This window comes from Cynocephalus volans, chromosome 10, assembly GCF_027409185.1.
Source record: "Cynocephalus volans isolate mCynVol1 chromosome 10, mCynVol1.pri, whole genome shotgun sequence".
Lineage (NCBI taxonomy): Eukaryota > Metazoa > Chordata > Mammalia > Dermoptera > Cynocephalidae > Cynocephalus > Cynocephalus volans.
This window is the reverse complement of record NC_084469.1, coordinates 96,080,289-96,096,751: the sequence shown is the minus strand read 5'-3', so window position 1 is coordinate 96,096,751 and position 16,463 is coordinate 96,080,289. Positions and strand designations below refer to the sequence as shown.

The following is a 16,463-nucleotide window of genomic DNA, read 5'->3' as shown; positions in this document are numbered from 1 at the left end:
TGTAGGCCATGTTAGGAAGTTTGGAGTGTATCCTTAGGGCAGTAGGTGGACTAATGTGATCTGAATTGTATTCTAGAGGCACCTTTCTGTCTGTCTGGTGGGGATGAATTGGAGGGGAGAACCCGAAGGTGGGGACACCAGAGAGGAGGCTGGTAGAATGGTACGGTCAGGGCGTGCAGACAGTGGAGATAGTGCAGAGGAGGTGATATTAACATCCTCATAGATGTCTGACTTGGGCAACTAAATGGTTTTTAACTATTATTCGAAGGGCAACTAAAGAGATGAACACGGGACAGGGTGCGGAGGAGAGCAGGGACTGAACACACAGAGGAATAGGGTATCCGGAGAATGGCTCTAGACGTGAATTTTCCTCACCTCTTCGCCTTTCCCAATCTCTCCAGGCAGGTTTAAGCGCCTTTCCTAAGACTTTAGGGACACCGCTGGGACTTGAGGGGTCGCTGCAGCCGCCACGGCCCCTCTAGGCTCAGCTTGCTGCACTCGCTGGCGGAGGCGGCCTCCCTTCTCTCCGCTGCAGGGGAAGTGCGCGTGCGCTCTCCGGCCGGCAGGGGGCGCGCGTGCGCAGACGAGGCCGGAGAGGGTGGGGGCGCGGGGGCCGGCACCGGAAGTGTGCGGTTGCCATGTAATATCCTGGCGGCGCGGGCGCGCGAGGGGGTTGAGGCGGCGCCGGAGCTGGCGCGGAGCTGGCGAGAGAGCGGGCGGGCGGCGGAGGCGGCACCGAAAGGGGCAGCTGAGGCGCGCGAGGGGTCGGCGGCGCCCGGGAGCCTGTCGCTTGCGCGGTCCCTGCGGTTCGTTCGCTCCGGGCGGGGGGCCCGACGGCGGGAGGCAACATGTCGGTGGCGGGGCTGAAGAAGCAGTTCTACAAAGCGAGCCAGGTGAGCGCAGGCCGGGGCGGGGGCGAGCCCTGGGTCCCCGCATGCTCGCAGTGGGGGGCCAGGCCGGGCCCTGGCTCGGGAGGGAGCCGAGGGGACCGAGGGGGCGGTGTTGGCATGTGTCCCCGGCCGCGTGGGGAGAGAGCCCAGGAGGGACGGGGGCTACGAGGTGGTCCAGGCCCCGCCCGCCATGTGGGGGGCTCCAGTCTCCTCGAGAAGGGTGGATAAAGTCCCTGGGAGGAGCAGAGATGCACCCAGAAGTTGGCCAGGGACGTAGATCCCTCTCCTCCTTCTCTCTCTTCTAAAGGTGGGGTTGGGGGAAGAGAAGGGGAAGAGACGAGTCCCCAGGCTGTCGACACACGTCTTGCCAGATAGCCCAGAGGCAGGGAGAATTTGTGACTGGAGCAATTTTTTTCAAAAGCAAGGTACAAAGTAGAAAGGGTAGAATGAAAAATCAGTTTCCCACCCCCCCGCATTCTTAGGCATCCAGTCCCTCTCCCTAGAGACAAGGACTGTCATCGACTCCTTCCTTATGTCCCTTCCAAAAAATCTGTGTACGCCTTTCTTTTGAACACACACACACCACACGCACGCACAGACACACACAGTGTGATAGTATGTTCTACGTAATCTTTCGTACTTTGTGTTTTTCATTAAATTCGGAGTTCTCCGCTTCAGCACTGCTGACTTTCCGGGCTGGATTGTTTTCTATGATGGGGCCATCCTGGGCACTGTAGGGCGTTGAGCAGCGTCCCTGGCCTCCAGCCACTACATGCCAGGAACACCCCCCACCACCAGTCATGTCCCTTAGTGGGTAGAATTACCCTTTTCTCTTCCCCAGAACTAGTGCATTAGAGTATACCTCTAAGAGCTTCTTGGATCTTTTTAATGGGGATGGGCGATTCCATTCCATAAAGTATATCATAATTTTTTTAACCAGTTGTCTATTGGTAGATATTTATATTGTTTTCAGTAATTTGAGGGGGTGGAGGTGGCTGGCTGGTACGGGACCTGAACCCTTGACCATGCTGTTCTAACACCCTGCTTTAAGCAACTGAGCTAACTGTCCAGCCTTCTTTCCAGTAATTTTCTGCTGCAAACAATACTACAGTAGAAAGCCAGTAAATATCTTTGCTCACAGGCGGAACTGGTTGTATACGATAAACTTCCAGAAGTAGAGAGCTGAATCCAAGACTAAATGCATCTTACATGTGATAGATACAGGATTTTTGGAAAGTCCAGGCTCCATTGCTCATTAATCTGGTGAAAGTTGTGGATCCATTCTCCAGAAGACTGAACAAATGTAAAATTCAATTTATAATTTCAAATCCAAGAAGTCCCAGATTCCTTGATTTCTATTGGACCATGAATTGCAAGTTAAGAACCTTGGCTGTAGAGTTTCTGTGGATTGACTCTGTGGAGGAGTGAGCGATCATCTTAGGAATTGTTTGGGCTGTGCTGGCAAACAGATTTACCCACAATTTTGAGAGTCCCAGTGAGAGGAAGGAGAAGTGAGTACCCGGTAACAGCTGATACCTTTCACCCCTGGAAAGAGAAAAGTAATGACCCTAGTGGTTGTCTAGGGATGTAGATACTGGGGATCTCTCTCTAGACCCCAGATAATAACTAAACCCTAGGGAAAGAGAGATTTAATCCAGAGGAATTTTAGGGTTGTTGCTGAGAGTACTGCCCCATTGCCCCAGCAGAATGGAATCAAGTGGCCCAGCACTGGGTTAGACCTTGCCCAGCAGGTGTCAGACCCCATGTGCTTGATGGAAGTGCCTTAGAATGCTGCTCACTAACTGGGACCCTGATGCAGTCCCCCCTACAGGACAGAGGTCTCCATATGTCTTGGAATAATTTCTGAACCACTTTGTTGCCTGATGTAGGTAGGTCTCTGGAAGCCCTGCCCACTCCCAGCTATCAGGGCTGGTGATCCTGACCGTATGGTCCCACACAGATACTCTGCTAGAGGAACTAGCTAGGCCTCTCAGGCCAGCCACCAAAAGTTTTTCTCTCTTGGGGGAAGCAGAATGACCTGCATTCAAATCTCTGGAAAGCACAGTACAGTGTAAGCTGGTGGTTAGGATCAGTTTACTATTCTGACCTTCTGAGGCCCAGTCCTAAAAAATAACTACAGCAGCCACATCCTGCTCAGAAAGCTATTGTCTTGGCCTGCAGATCAGTTCTTTGCTGGGTTGTGCTCTCAGGAATCACCCTGGCTATGGTCCATTCTCTTCTGCAATAGTTTCCGTACTTCTCTAACTTCTCGATTATTTATCTGGACATGTCCATCTGTTGTGTGTTTCTTTTCTCATTCTTAGTAACACTTCTTTCGTCCTCTTCTGTGCCCTCAGAATACGGTTTTCTGTTCAAAACAGACATCTCTTGTTATGTGGTAATAACATTTATCGAGTTCTCACATGTGAACAGGCAATATGCTTTAAGCCAGTAAGTCTCATCTGGACTCACTAATCCAGCCTAAGAGTAAAAACACTTCTCTTTGTACACAAAAGGATTTGGAGACTTTTATCTTTCTATAGAACAGTGGTTCTCAACCAGAGCCAATCCGCCCTCCAGAGGATATTGACAATATCTAGGGACATTTTGGGTTGTCACAACTTGATGGGGTGCTACGGGCATCGAGTAGGTGGAGGTCAGAGAGGCTGCTCCACACCCTATGGTGCATAGGGCAGCCCCTCCCTGCATCCAGTTACCTGGTCCCAAAAGTCAGTAGTGCTGAGGTTGAGAAACCCTGCTATGAGGTTTGAGAAAACTGAGCATAATTACAGCAAGTCAAAAAAACAAGAACAAAAAAATCCCTTTTGGATCTTTCTTGTGGTAGTGGCTTGATTTTCCTAGTTTTCAAAACAGAAATAGCTGTATAATCACAGATGAACACATCCATAAAACTCAGCATCCAGACCCCAAGTTCCCCTCCTCCCAAGTCCACTTACATCTGTGCTTCTCATCCAGGGGCGACTCTGACCCTTCCCTCTCCCCGCCCCTGGGACATTTGGCAATGTCTGAGACATCTCTGGTTGTCACAACTTGGGGAGAGGGTGCTAATGATGTCAAGTGTGTAGATGCCAGGGACGGTTGCTAAGCATCTTACAATGCATAGGACCCCCCCACACACACACATACACACCCCACCCTCCGAAGAATCATCCAGCCCCAAATGTCAGTAGCACAAAAGTTGAGAAACCCTGCTTAAAACAGGTTCTGTATTTCAAAGTCTTGTAACAGTGTTGTTTCTACATTGAGAAGTAGAAGTCAGGTGGATGTAGGAGCGCAAGCTGGGAGAAGAAATTGGTTTCTAGCAGGTGAGGCTGGATTGATTCAAAGTCTCTAATCTCTCATTGGTGATTTTAATAACAGACTTAGCAAATTCCACACCAGTTCATCGCCCGGTAAAAAGTTGCAGGTCTTGTGCAAAATCGATTTGAGCCTGAGTGGGAAGTCTGTGGGTTTTTACTTCTTGTTAGCTACTGGCCACCGCCTAGTTGGAGGTGGGGGCTGGGGAAAGTTCAAGAATCAGTAGAGAAGAAAGCCGTAAAAGAAAGAGCCGTCAGTCTCGGCCCCATGGTTTTGGTCTCCCTCGTTGTGCCTGTGTAACTCCCACTCCTGGTATTTGCACATCTAGAATTAAGGTATTCTGTTGAGTGTTTCTGGGGAACAAGGAGGTTTGTAAAAGAACCTCGCTAGCAAGATGCAGACTCACAGTTTTGCTTCTCAGCGTGGTGTGTGTTTGGGTTACATTATTTCCAGACCTAAACTGCTAACTGGTTTCCTGATCATTCTTGTGGCTGGGCTGTGTGGAGATTTAAGAGTGTAACTAGGGGTAGAGTTGGCAGCTGCGTGGAATGCTGGCCTGACCTTTTTTTTTTTTTTTTTTTTTTTTTTTGCCTGAAAGAAGGGAGAGAGTTTGAACGGAAAGATTGGTTCCATCTGAGCTGGGAGGAACATTCAGGACCACCACCTCCCATAGCTTTGAAGGTTCCCTAGGCCCTGGGTTTGTGCCTAGGAGAGTTCATACTTCCTGAGAGATGCATGGGGGTGAGGGGAGGGCTGTGGGCTGGGGCACTCTGGACCCTGATCTGTTAAAAAGGCGGTAGGTCAGATGAAGGGGAACCTAGAGGTATTCTGGCGCTCTGAGCTATTTTTAAGCCTCATGTTGTGGAACTACGCTTTTGCCTTTCTCACAAAGTGCTTGGCTTCTTAAGTAATAAACATGGAATGCTCTTAAGAAACGAAAGGCTGGCTGGTTAGCCCAGTTGGTTAGAGCGCAGTGTTGTAACATCATGGTCAAGGGTTCAGGTCTCCATGCCGACTAGCCCCAAAAAGAAAAAGATACAAAAATGTGGAGCTTATAACCCCTTCACCTTGTGAATAACGACATAGAGCCTGTGCGCTGGGAATGACAGGTGATCTGGAGGCCCATCCCTGGGGTCTGAGGGGGCCCAAGTTCAGCTGCTGTAGGTTCACCTCCAGAAGCCCTCTCTCAGGGAGGCGCTGGCAGCAGATGTTGGAAGGGGTTTTGCTGTGGTAATGTCCACGTGTGATGGGAATTATCTTAAGTCCACTCTCACAGAAAGCCGCGATGACTCAAGGCCTGGAAAGTGAGGCATTTGCCAACTTGCTCTGTAAGATGCTTGAACCAGCAGCGCCGGAACCCTGGGCCATCGTGGACAGGCAGGACCTGCTCTGCCCACACAGCTTTCGGTTCACTGGCCCACAGAGTGGTAGAGCCTGAGGCCTGAGCTGCGTGTTCACTGGACTGTGGAGATACAGAAGTTTGAGACAGTCCTTGTTCAGAGGAATCTGGGGGCTCCCTCAACCCTCCCCTTCCTGTACCGTCTGTAAAACCAGGTTTGCCGGCTTCCTTCCCAGGGCTGCCTGTTAGTGATCGTGGAGTACTTTGTAACCAGGCAGCATCCTGCATATTCCCATTCTTAAACCAGCACTGACAGGTCATCCTATTCTGAGTTCTGCCACCCGTGACTGCTGTACATGAGGCTGCACAAAAAGAGTCAACAGCCAGTTCACCTCTGACTCAGAATCCTGTGTTCACTGAAGACGGGCTGGAGCTCCAGGGGAGCTAATCGCCCTGCTTATCTGGGTGTGTTTTAATACCAGGCCTGATGATACTCAATTATATTCTGTTTGTCACTTAATGACTGCCTGTGAGACTAGGTGTTGCAGATTATCTCCCTGTTCAGTTTAAGAAATTGGGAGCTGTCACGTTTTTTAGACCCCAGACCTGTCGAAGACTTAGCAAGCTCACTGAGAAAATAATACTGTTTACCCACCTGTCCAGCCAGCCTCTGGCCTGGGTACCTATTCCTTTGAGTGTGTGATACATTTGGGGGCCTGAGCTTGCTGTCTCGTCTTCCGTTGTCCATATGCACATCTGTTCTACTTTTTCCTTCAGAGGAACAACTTACAGGTTGCAGCCAGTCCAGCTCAGACCTGCCATTGCCTCCCGACTGTGTGTCCCGTGGCCTGTGATCCAGGGACCTGGGATACAGTCGTGTCCTCTCTCTCAGAGCCCTTTTCCTCTTCCATTGCTGCCAACATTTTGAAACTGATCTGATCTAGGGAAGCTTAGTTTTTCATTTGGAGTGTGCAGCCAACTTCCCTGATAGGATATCCAGGGCAACTGTGTGTTCTGTTGCTGAAGCAGGTTGGGGCGGGGAAGGAAGAACGGAAAATTGTCTTCTGTGTTTCCTATTTCCAAGGAGCGTGAGGTCTCTAATTTCCAGGAGGGTTTGAAGCGGAAGCACTTCAAGCCACAGGCCTTTATTGCCCCTGGGATTCAGGAGCTCAGGAAACCCATTGAGACGCTTTATCCTCAAACCCTAATGGCTTTTTAATGTGTGTGCTGAAGTGCCAGGGGCGGTCTCTTCTGGGTCTATTTCAAAGCTGTCCCTGGAAAGCTGGATGGAGGAATGTGGCAGGCTGTGGTGACTGCTGGTTTCTCTCTCTCTCTCCCTCCCCCCCCCCGTCTGTGTCTCTGTCTGTCTCTCTCTCTGTGTCTCTGTCTCTCTCTGTGTGTGTCTCTGTCTCTGTCTCTCTCCTGTCACCCTCTCTGTCCTTTCACAGGGCTGTACTTGGCCGGCCCTGTTCCTGATCACTGCAGTTTGGGTGCATTTCTGCTCATTTCCCGTTAAGCAGTAACTAGGGCTCTGCACACGCAGCCCCCCAGAGGATGGCTTCATCTTCCTTTTCCGCCCAGCTCCCAGAAAATCCTGCTGACTGGGCCAAGAGCGGGGTCATGCAGAGACTTCCCAACCACAGCAGGAAAATAGATGGGTCATTTCCTCCGCCGGACCTGAGTCAGCATCAGCCTGCTGACCGCTTTGGAAAGTACTCCTGCCTGGCGGGTTGGGTTTCCACACCTGGATATGGACAGGAAGCACCCCCAGCGTGCAGTGTGTCAGCGCGTGCGGCAGCTGCCTCAGCCCAGCCCAGCGCCTGCAGGTGTACAAGGGGCTCACGGTCACAGGAGCCACAACATACAAACGGTGTTAGATGCTCAGTGGGGGTATAGAGGGTGGGTAGGCTTGCTCACCCCCCTGCTGGGAACGTGAGTTCATTATCCTCCTTCGCCGTCCCCTAGGGGACCTCTTCCTGGACCTCTGGGTACTCTGTTCTGGATTGATGTGTGCATTTATCCTGTTGTCTTCATCCCTGGATGATAAGCTCTTTGCAGGCAGGATATATTCCTGCTCATGGCGTATCCTCAGTGTTGAGTTCAGTCCCTGGCCTGTCCCAGGAACTCTGTAAACATTGGATGCAAGGATGGCTGGACCAACAGTTGCCCCCACACCCGAGGGAGCAAATGGCTACAGTGTAGATTTGCATGAACACGCCCAGCAGGAAGAAGAGAACCTCCCCAGAGGACCTGGGGTGCAGTTCAAGCTCTAAATGGGCTTTTACGGGCTAAGCCTCCATCCTGGTCCCAGCTTTAAACCCTGCCCTTCCTCTCTGTAAGTGACACACACGTGTAGGAAACTGGTCTGCCATGCTTGGGGTCCTGCCCAGCGGGCCCTGTGCTCTCCTATTTCCTTCTTTCTCTGTCTGATTGCACTTGCCTCTCCTGCCTTCCCCAGCCCAGCCCCATTGCCTGTCCACTTTCTGTCCCCTGTAAAGCTCTGCTTGTATCTTCCTTCAGCCTTGGCGTCTTCCAGAACCACCTGTTGGAAGCAAGTTCTCCACCCTCAGAGCATCTAGCCCCATGGTCTCCCACTCATAGGCCACATCCCACTCCCTGCATGGAATGCACTCCTCTTCCAGCATACAGCAAGCCCTGAAGGACCAGGCTATTCTTGGGCACCTTGTGCAGGCTCACTGGGTCGTGGCTTGCCAATGAGGTCATCAGAAATGCCCCTGACAAGTTCAAATTGGTAGGTTCCTTCTCAGAGACGGAATGGGACTGTCCCTCGACGGGGCCTCCTGCAGTGTCCCTGGTCATGGCCCAGTACAGCCCCCAGTCCTCTAGCCTGGCATCTGCTCAGGCCTGGGCAGAGCACCAGGGAAGCGGGGTGGCTGACAAGGCCTTTGAGAACTTGGTCAGGAACAGGTCCGACGGGTCTAAAGAAAAATAAAATAGCACAGAGAAAATGTTCCCTTTGGTTTAAGATACGCCCTTAGTGCTTCAAGGGCTGCAGCTGAGAGTGACCCGTACTTGGCTGGGCCAAAGGGGCCTGACCCATGTCCTGGGCAGTCTCTAGCCTGGGGCCCACAGGAGCAGAGTGGGGATGTCTCCTGTGTTAAACGGGGCCAGGCGGAAATTTATCTGCAGCTGCTCAGCCGGCAGTCCTGCTCAGAAATGGTGGTTCCTTGACTCCAACTTTTCCCTAAACTAGACCACACCCAGGCCTCCAGGAACCTGCTTAGTTTTTCTTAGACTCCACCCTCTTTAGCTTCAGTCAGTCATGCTTGACAGCCCTGGCTTCCAGCTCCTTCCCTGGCTTCCACACCAAGGCGCAGTTTTGATTCTTCTCTAGGCACCTCCTGCTCATCCTGTTGGTTCTCTCGGTGGATGTCCTGTTCTGCCTCTGGGACTGCAGCCTCCTCGGTGTCCACCACCCCTCTCAGTACCTGTCTTCCAAACCTAAGTCCCCAGTCCCAGCGTTCAGCCTTGGCACTCCCAACCCCGCTGTGACCTTGACTCACTCTGCCCCCATCCGCACAATGTGGGTAGTGCCAGCATGTAGACCACAGCACAGAGTAGCCCCACAGTGAATGCGTGAACTGACACCTGGGCTAGTTGCCTACTGCCTGTTCTTTGACATGAAATCATTAATTGACTTGTTTCCTTTTAAATCAGTTTGTTTCTTCAATTGGAAAGGGATCTTGGTATTATTCCTCACCAACAGTGATAGTGACTGGAACAACAGATTCAGCGGAAACAAAACAGTGGAACAAATTCTTCCTGGACACGCTACTTCAGAGCTGGAGTTCTGTTCTCTTGTTAGAGAGTGTTCAAACCATAAGAGTGCCCTCCTGAAGGCTTCTCCTTGCCAGAACAAGAAGTGCTGAAAGAGTATCACAGCGGGAACCATGTCTTCACCACAGGATTCATGTCACCCGTCCCTATGTTACCTCCCACACTGTGTTCCCCTGTGGACCACGTCACCTTTATTCCTTTAGTGCCCACTGCTGTGCCTGCACAGTCTCACCCATACAATCAGGAGACTGTGCGGACTTGGGTTAAGGCACAGAAGAGCTTGTGGATGCAGGGGGCTAATTAGTAACAGCTAATTAGTAACAGCTGCTCCACTGACATTCTTAGTCCCCAGGCCTCACCCCGGCTGGCACTTTAAATACCTTTCACTAGGAAGCCCCAACCCAGCCCTACTACCTACTTTTTTGAAGCAGGACTGCTGACCAATGAGTTTCTTGCCGCCTTTTCGGGTCTCAGCCCCAGCAGTGAGCAGAGACTCTTGTTCTCAGGAAGCCCTGGGGAAGGAAGCTGTGGGAACTTTCTGCTATCCCCCCATCCCCCCCATCATGAGGGGTCCCTCCTCACCCCCTGAGGCCTACAGCTGACTCAGGCGGACTCACAGGCATCCATCAACCTCAGCTATCAGAGTCCTGATTGTTTAAAACCAGCCTTTCAAGGCCAGCCTTTGTGGTTCAGAAGAGGGCAGCCCAGGGAGCTGGGATGGAATTTCTCCATCCCCTAACCCTAACCCACCCCGGCCTGAGATTGTCCTTTATCTCCTCTCCTTGATGGCTCCCACTGTTTTCTCTGAGGTTGAGAATCATTGCTATTTTTGGAAGAAAACAAAAACCCAAATACTACTGAATTAGTCTCTTGCTTCTTGTTTGCTGTGGTCCAGTCGGCATCTCACCCATGAGGAATCTTGGAGCTGCCCTGGCTCCCACTGACTGCCGAGTGGGTGTCTGGGTAAGGGCCAAGAAATGTATGTAAGTGACGCTCACCATAGCTTTGAGGTCGTGGGGACAAGGAAATGTGGATGGTTTTTCTCCCCCAGCTTTTACATTTTTATTTCACATTTGCGAAGTCTTGTATATGTTTCTTCAGACTCTCTGGGAAGTCCCTGATCACTGATTGTCCCCATCAGATTCAAGGGCAGCTGAGTGTTGTTTCTGTGTCCGACTTCCAGGAGCCTCCCTGGTTTTCCCCAGGGCACCCTGTGCCCATTAGAATCAGCAAAGGGCCTTAGCAACCCCTCTGTTTAGTGGAGTTCCTTTCCTACCTCTGGACTGGTGGCTTTGGGGTCCCCAAGTGGGAAGCTGTAGAGCCAGGGAGGGGTGTTAGGGACCAGTGTAGAAAGGGTGCTGGGAAAGAGTGGGAAGGGGAAAGACCTTGGGCAGCCTGCCATGAAGGTGTTTCTGGAGCCCAGGGGTGGGCTCGGCTCAACAGAGGGGCCAGGAGGACAGTTGACCACTGTCGAGGACTAGTCGCCACTCAGTGGGTCAGTGCCAGCATGTCGCCAAGGGGCACATCCTTTTTTGGGCACCTTGTTAATAAGTTTGTATCATAAAATATTTCAGATGTAGAAAGAGATCTAAAAAACAAGCAGCCAGTAACCAAGTGCCTGCTGCCTACAGTCGAAGCCCTTCTCCCTTATACCTTGGCTGCATGTGACTTTATTTCTAAACAATATGCAGGATTGTGCTGCAAGTTTACACCTCCTGTAAATGGTATCACATGGATTTTTGTTTGTTTTTGTAGCCTGATTTTTTTGGTTCACACTGTTACAGGGAGTTCCAGTCATTTCCGCAGCTATGTAGCTTTCCCTTGTATGATGATACCACAGTGTGTTTATCCATTGTCCTGCCAGGAGACATTTAGGATGTCTCTGAGTTTTTGCTCTTTCATACGGTGTGGCAGTGAGCAGTCTGGTGGATGTCCCCTTGAGCATGTGTCTCAAATAGGTTTTCAGCGGTCTTAGCTTGGAAAAAAAACCCAACCTATTCAATTTGCATGACCTGAAGTCTTGGACCCAGAGCTGGTGGGTGTCACGTGTTTGAACACTTGTAAAGTGTGTTATTTCAACTGTGCTCTGTTGTGCTGTCTGAGCCTTGGCCAGGAAGCTGAGTGGGCAGGGAGGAGGCTCCCCAGGGGCAGAGTTAATTCTGTGTGGTCCGGAGGGAGGAGGGAGCTTGGAGAACCCCAGGGTCCTGCTGCTACCGTCAGCTCTGAGGATTCAGTTTCTGTTCTGTGTCTTCCTGACAGATTAACCTCTTCGCCAGCCTGCAGATTCCTCCAGGACCCGTACTTTGAGGTTTTTCCGCCACAGTGAGACTGAGCTCATAGAAAGCACCAAGCACCTAGCCTTCTTCCAAAGGGCTGCTCAGGGTAGTGTATTCTGTCCATCCTCATTATTTGCAGATCCTGTATTTGCAAGTCCACTTACTTGCTCAAATTTATTTGTAGCCCCCAAAACCAGTACTCGATGTGTTTTTGCAGTCATTTGTGGACACCCACACAACAGCGAAAAATGTGTCACCCAATGCATGCATTCCCAGCTGAGTTCAAACAAGGTGACGCTGTCTTCTTGTTCCAGTTCTCATCCATCCCGTAAACTAGCTCTCTCTTTGTTGTCTACTTAGTGCCGTATTTTTCACATTTTCCTGGGTTTTCTTGGTGATTTCAGTTCGTTTGTTTTGTTTTTGGTGGCTGGCTGGTACAAGGATCCAAACCCTGGACATTGATGTTATAACACCATGTTCCAACCAACTGTGCTAACCAGCTAGCCCTTATCTCACTGTTTAGAATGGCCCCACGCATGGTGCAGAGGCGCCGTCTACTGTTCCTGGGCCCAAGGAGGCTGTGCTGAGCCTTACAGAGGAAAGACGTGTGTTAGAGAATCTTTGTTCAGGTGTGAGTGATAGCACTGCCGGCCATGACCTCAGTGTGAATGAATCACAGTGCGTGTTAAATAAGACGTCTTTAAACAGAAACACATGTAAGACAAAGTTTTGTGTTGATCATTTAATGAAAATGTTGGGACCATAGGCTCGCAGGAACCTAACCCTGTATTTCCCCCGAAGGTTGATGGTTTAGTATTCACTAAGTGTGTATGGTGATTTTGTATAACAAAACTACCACGAATAGGGAGAAGCGAGTGACTGTAGTTCCCGTGGCAGGCAGAATAATGCCCCCAAGGATGCCCTCGCCTTAATCCTTGGAAACTACTAATGCTGTCCCTTACTTGGCAAAAGGGACTTTGCAGGTGGGATTAAGGAACACTTCCCGGCTGTGGTCAAAGATAAGATTATGGCAGAGAGATGGCAGCAGGAGAGGCCAGCCGTGGCTACCTGTGACGACCAATGAGAGTCCTGGCACCAGAGATGCAGGCAGCCTCTAGACACCCGAAAAGTCAGCGAAACCCCTAGAGCTCCCAGAAAGGAATGCAGCCCTGCTAACACCTCTCCCTGGTGAAGCATCCCTAGTTCCCTCCTCTATAAGAAGGAAGTGGCTTCTCGCTATAGTTCACTTATCATAGGACCAATAATAAATACTTATTGAATGAATAAACACAACCTTTTTGAAAGGGAGCATCTGATCATCTGAGTTTGACCCCAGATGTTCAGCCCATGCCATCACAGTGGATCAGCTCAGGGCAGGAGAGCGTCCCAGGTGTGCGTGGTGGCAGTGCTTGAAATGGGGCCAATACTAACTTGAGCCTCTGGGGAGAGACTGCCTCCCCCATGTGGGGGAGGGAACCAGGGATGCTTCACCGAGGAGATGGCCCCAGCTGCTGGCATTGAAGGATGGGTGGGATTTGGACGTAGGAGGAAGCAGAGTGTCTGGTGTGGCAAGGGGGCCCGTGCCTTGGGCACCCCTCTGAGCAGGCGGGTGGAGGGAGGCCCCCAGCACCAGGCTGCAGGGTCGCTGGCCTGTTGTGTTCTTATCCCTCATTCAGGAGCCCAGACACCATCTGTCTGTGGGATCCGTCCTTCCAAGAGAGCAGAAGCTTCCCTGGCTGCTGTGAGGAGCCCTGGCCACTAGACCATGATCGGTGGGTGGGAGAGATTTGAATATTCTTACTGCTCTTACTTAGCTCAGGAAGTGGCTACACCAGACCCTCATCACAAACAAGGGCTGGGGAAGAAAGGCCTCCAGGCCAGGAGGGCTGCTTTTTTCCTTCAGGAGTGCTTGGAGTTTGCACCACAGCAGCGTCCTGGCAAAATGCAGCCAGACACACCACTCAGGGCCCCAAATCCTCTCACACACAGATTGTGGGCTCAGCTTCCTGGGTCCTGTGTGCACCAGCACCATCTCGCAGGGTGGGGGGACGTTGCTGTGCTAGGGCAGAGAGGGTGCCTTGTCCTGGGGGACGGAGGTGCATTAGCCAAGATGGAAGGAGGAAAGATGGATGTTCGGGGATGACCAGCCATGCTGGCTGCTCGACTGGATAAACAGGAAGAGGAGAGGGGCCCCAGCAGTGACGTGGTGGCAACTGTGCATCAGAGACGTAGGAAGTTTTCTACCAGTCCTCTTTCAGATTGAGTTCTTTTATCTCTTGGTGCTTAGCTTTTTTCTTCTCTTCACCCCATCCCCGTAGAACTTCAGAATCATTTATCAGGGCCATCAATAAGTACATTAGGTGCCAGGAGCTTACGGAGTCTGGGTGAGATCGTTCCTGATCTTCAGGAGCTGGCTTGTGTTCGTTCAGCCTGCCATCACATGGCATTTCTGTCTGTCCCCATGTGGTGTCCTGCACATCCCACGGAGCCCCTGGGAGGTGGTCCTGACCCAGGGAAGGAATGTGCCTGTTTTTCTTTCTTCCTAAAGGAGGGTCTACGCGAAATCTTTTGCTCCAGAAAAACTGGACTTGGGTGCCCTGTCACCAGGCGTAAGCGAAGCCCTGCACCAGCCCCATACCAGTCTTTTTTTGGGATACATATCACCCAACGAACAGTAGACTTGGACCTGTAGGTCAGTTTGTGGTTTCTAAAGCACGTCCACTCCCGAGCACGTCATCCATCGCCATCCCGGTTTGCAGTTGGGGAAACTGAGCCCAGAGGAGTTTGCATTCTTCCTTAGAGTCATAGCCCCGATGGACAGAGCCAGAACCAGCCCCAATCCCAGTGTCGCCAGTCCAGGCTCCCCTCCCCCTCACTGTCCCCTGCCCCACCTCATGACCTCCTAGGCACACCTTTGTTTTGACTTGTTACTGACTCACCTGAGCTTCTGGAGAGTGGGGCTCATTTATTAATTCTTTCAACATATGTTCAGTGACTGAGCACCTCCTGGGGGCCAGGCCCCGTGCTACCTCCACTGACCCTGTGTTGGTGCCCAGTCCTGCCCACGGTAGGCTTGTGTTCTAGGACAGGGTGCTTTGGGATGGGTTGGTCGGAAACATGAGCCTGTCCCAAGCATTGTTGCCTGAATGCAGATGAGCCACAGGGGAGGAAGAGCCCCCTGAGAACTGCCCTTCTCAGTTCTGTGGCCTGAGGGTGGTCCCTAGAAAACAACCCCCACCCAGAACCTCAAAGGCCCAGGGTGCTTGCCTGTCCCCCAGGGCACAAGTTACACCTAGTGCTGTGTGCGAGATCTGAAAGCAAGTCTCAGAAAGGAAAGGCCCAGCCCCCCTCGCTGTAGGGGGACAGGAGCTATTTGCCCTGAGGACCACCTGGAACTGCCCACCGGGTCCTAGCAGCTCCCTCCTCTTTGGCTGCCCACTGCCCCCGCCACCCCATAGGTTTCCTCTGTGTGCCAAGGGAGGTGGTCAGTGATTCTGAGATTTTCCAGTTCCAGGTTTTCACAACTTTACCATTTAGAGAGCAGATGCCCTTGAGCATTTAGGGGTTGAAAACCATGAGCCAGAGCTGGTACGGGTGGCCACGTGCCAGGGCAGGAGTGGCCAAACAGTGGACAGATGCCAGCATCTAATACAGGGCCCTGGCTTGCAGCACAGTCTGCAAACCCATGACAGGAGCCACTGCCCCTTCCCCTCTCGCCTCTTTCTGCCTTGCCCTGTGCTGTCCTGGGATTATGACCCACCCAAGTGCTTTTGGTAGCCCTGTCCCAGGAAACTGGTCTCTGTGGTCGTGAGTCACCTGTCACATGAGCCTGATGCCCCAGCCATGGTGTGACAGGTGAGGAATGAGCCAGGTGAAGGCACATTCCTCAGCATGGGCTCATGGCTTCTGTCTCAGAGCTGTTTCATGGAGGGGCCCTGAGGCCAAACTCTGTCAGTCACCCTGGAGTTCCGCAGAGAAATGCGGCACTCGGCTTCTCCCCAGCTGCAGCCAAGCAGGTTCTAGGGATGTTTCTATTTGGCCTTCAAAGCCTTTCCATCCCATGTCCTGTCCTCCTAAACCTGTCATTTTTACCAGGGATTCCTGTCTATAAGAAACCACCCCACTCGGGGAGCAGGGACCCCTAGATGCCGGTCAGCCCTGGCCTGGCTTGCTCAGGGTTTGTTCTTTGTCAGCCCAACTGAACTCCCCATAAGCAACAGAGGAAAGCTGAGGGGGAATGGTGACATCTGGCCAGGTGCCCAGCTCGCGTCCTGAGGTGCCTCCCACCATGCGGGGGCTGTGCAGTGAGAGGACCCCAGGAGGCCACAGGTGGTCCTTCATTCCAGGGTGCAAAGCATTGCCTGGCCCTTCCTGTGTCTCAGATGCTGTTCTGAGCTCAGGTGCAGCAGTGGCGGGTTCCACACACAAGCAGGACGACCTCACAGGGTGGTGAGCGGCACGAAGATGGGGGCTCAGGGTAATGAGGACGCGGATGGGGCCCGGGTCAGAGAAGACCCGGCACAGGAAGGCCCAGGCAGGAGGGACAGTTAGGACAGAGATCTGGGGTGGGAGTGAGGCGCAGAACATATGACCCAGGGGAGGCGGGGGGCAGGCTTGAGAGAGGAGGTGTCAGTAGTGTGATAGGAGAGGCAGCCAGTAGCCAGGGCAACTCCTGGAGGTGGGTGATGGAGAACCAGGAAGGCTTCCTGGGGGAGTGGCTTCTCATTAGTTTGGCATTTAAAAATAGAAGGGGTCTTGGGGCCGGCCCGTGGCTCACTTGGGAGAGCGTGGTGCTGACAATGCCAAGTCAAGGGTTAAGATCCCCTTACCGGTCATCTTTAT

General features: G+C 52.1%; 1 protein-coding gene across 1 annotated transcript in view; it reads left to right on the top strand.

Annotated features, from left to right (window-relative positions):
* Positions 1–669: 669 nt before the first annotated feature.
* The window catches only part of SH3GL1 (SH3 domain containing GRB2 like 1, endophilin A2), a 31,339-nt gene continuing 15,545 nt past the window's right edge, over positions 670–16,463 (top strand). The window contains exon 1 of the mRNA XM_063110279.1: positions 670–893. Coding sequence (XP_062966349.1) covers positions 849–893 — 45 coding nt within the window. The 5' untranslated portion in view covers positions 670–848. The remainder of the gene's footprint in view (positions 894–16,463) is intronic.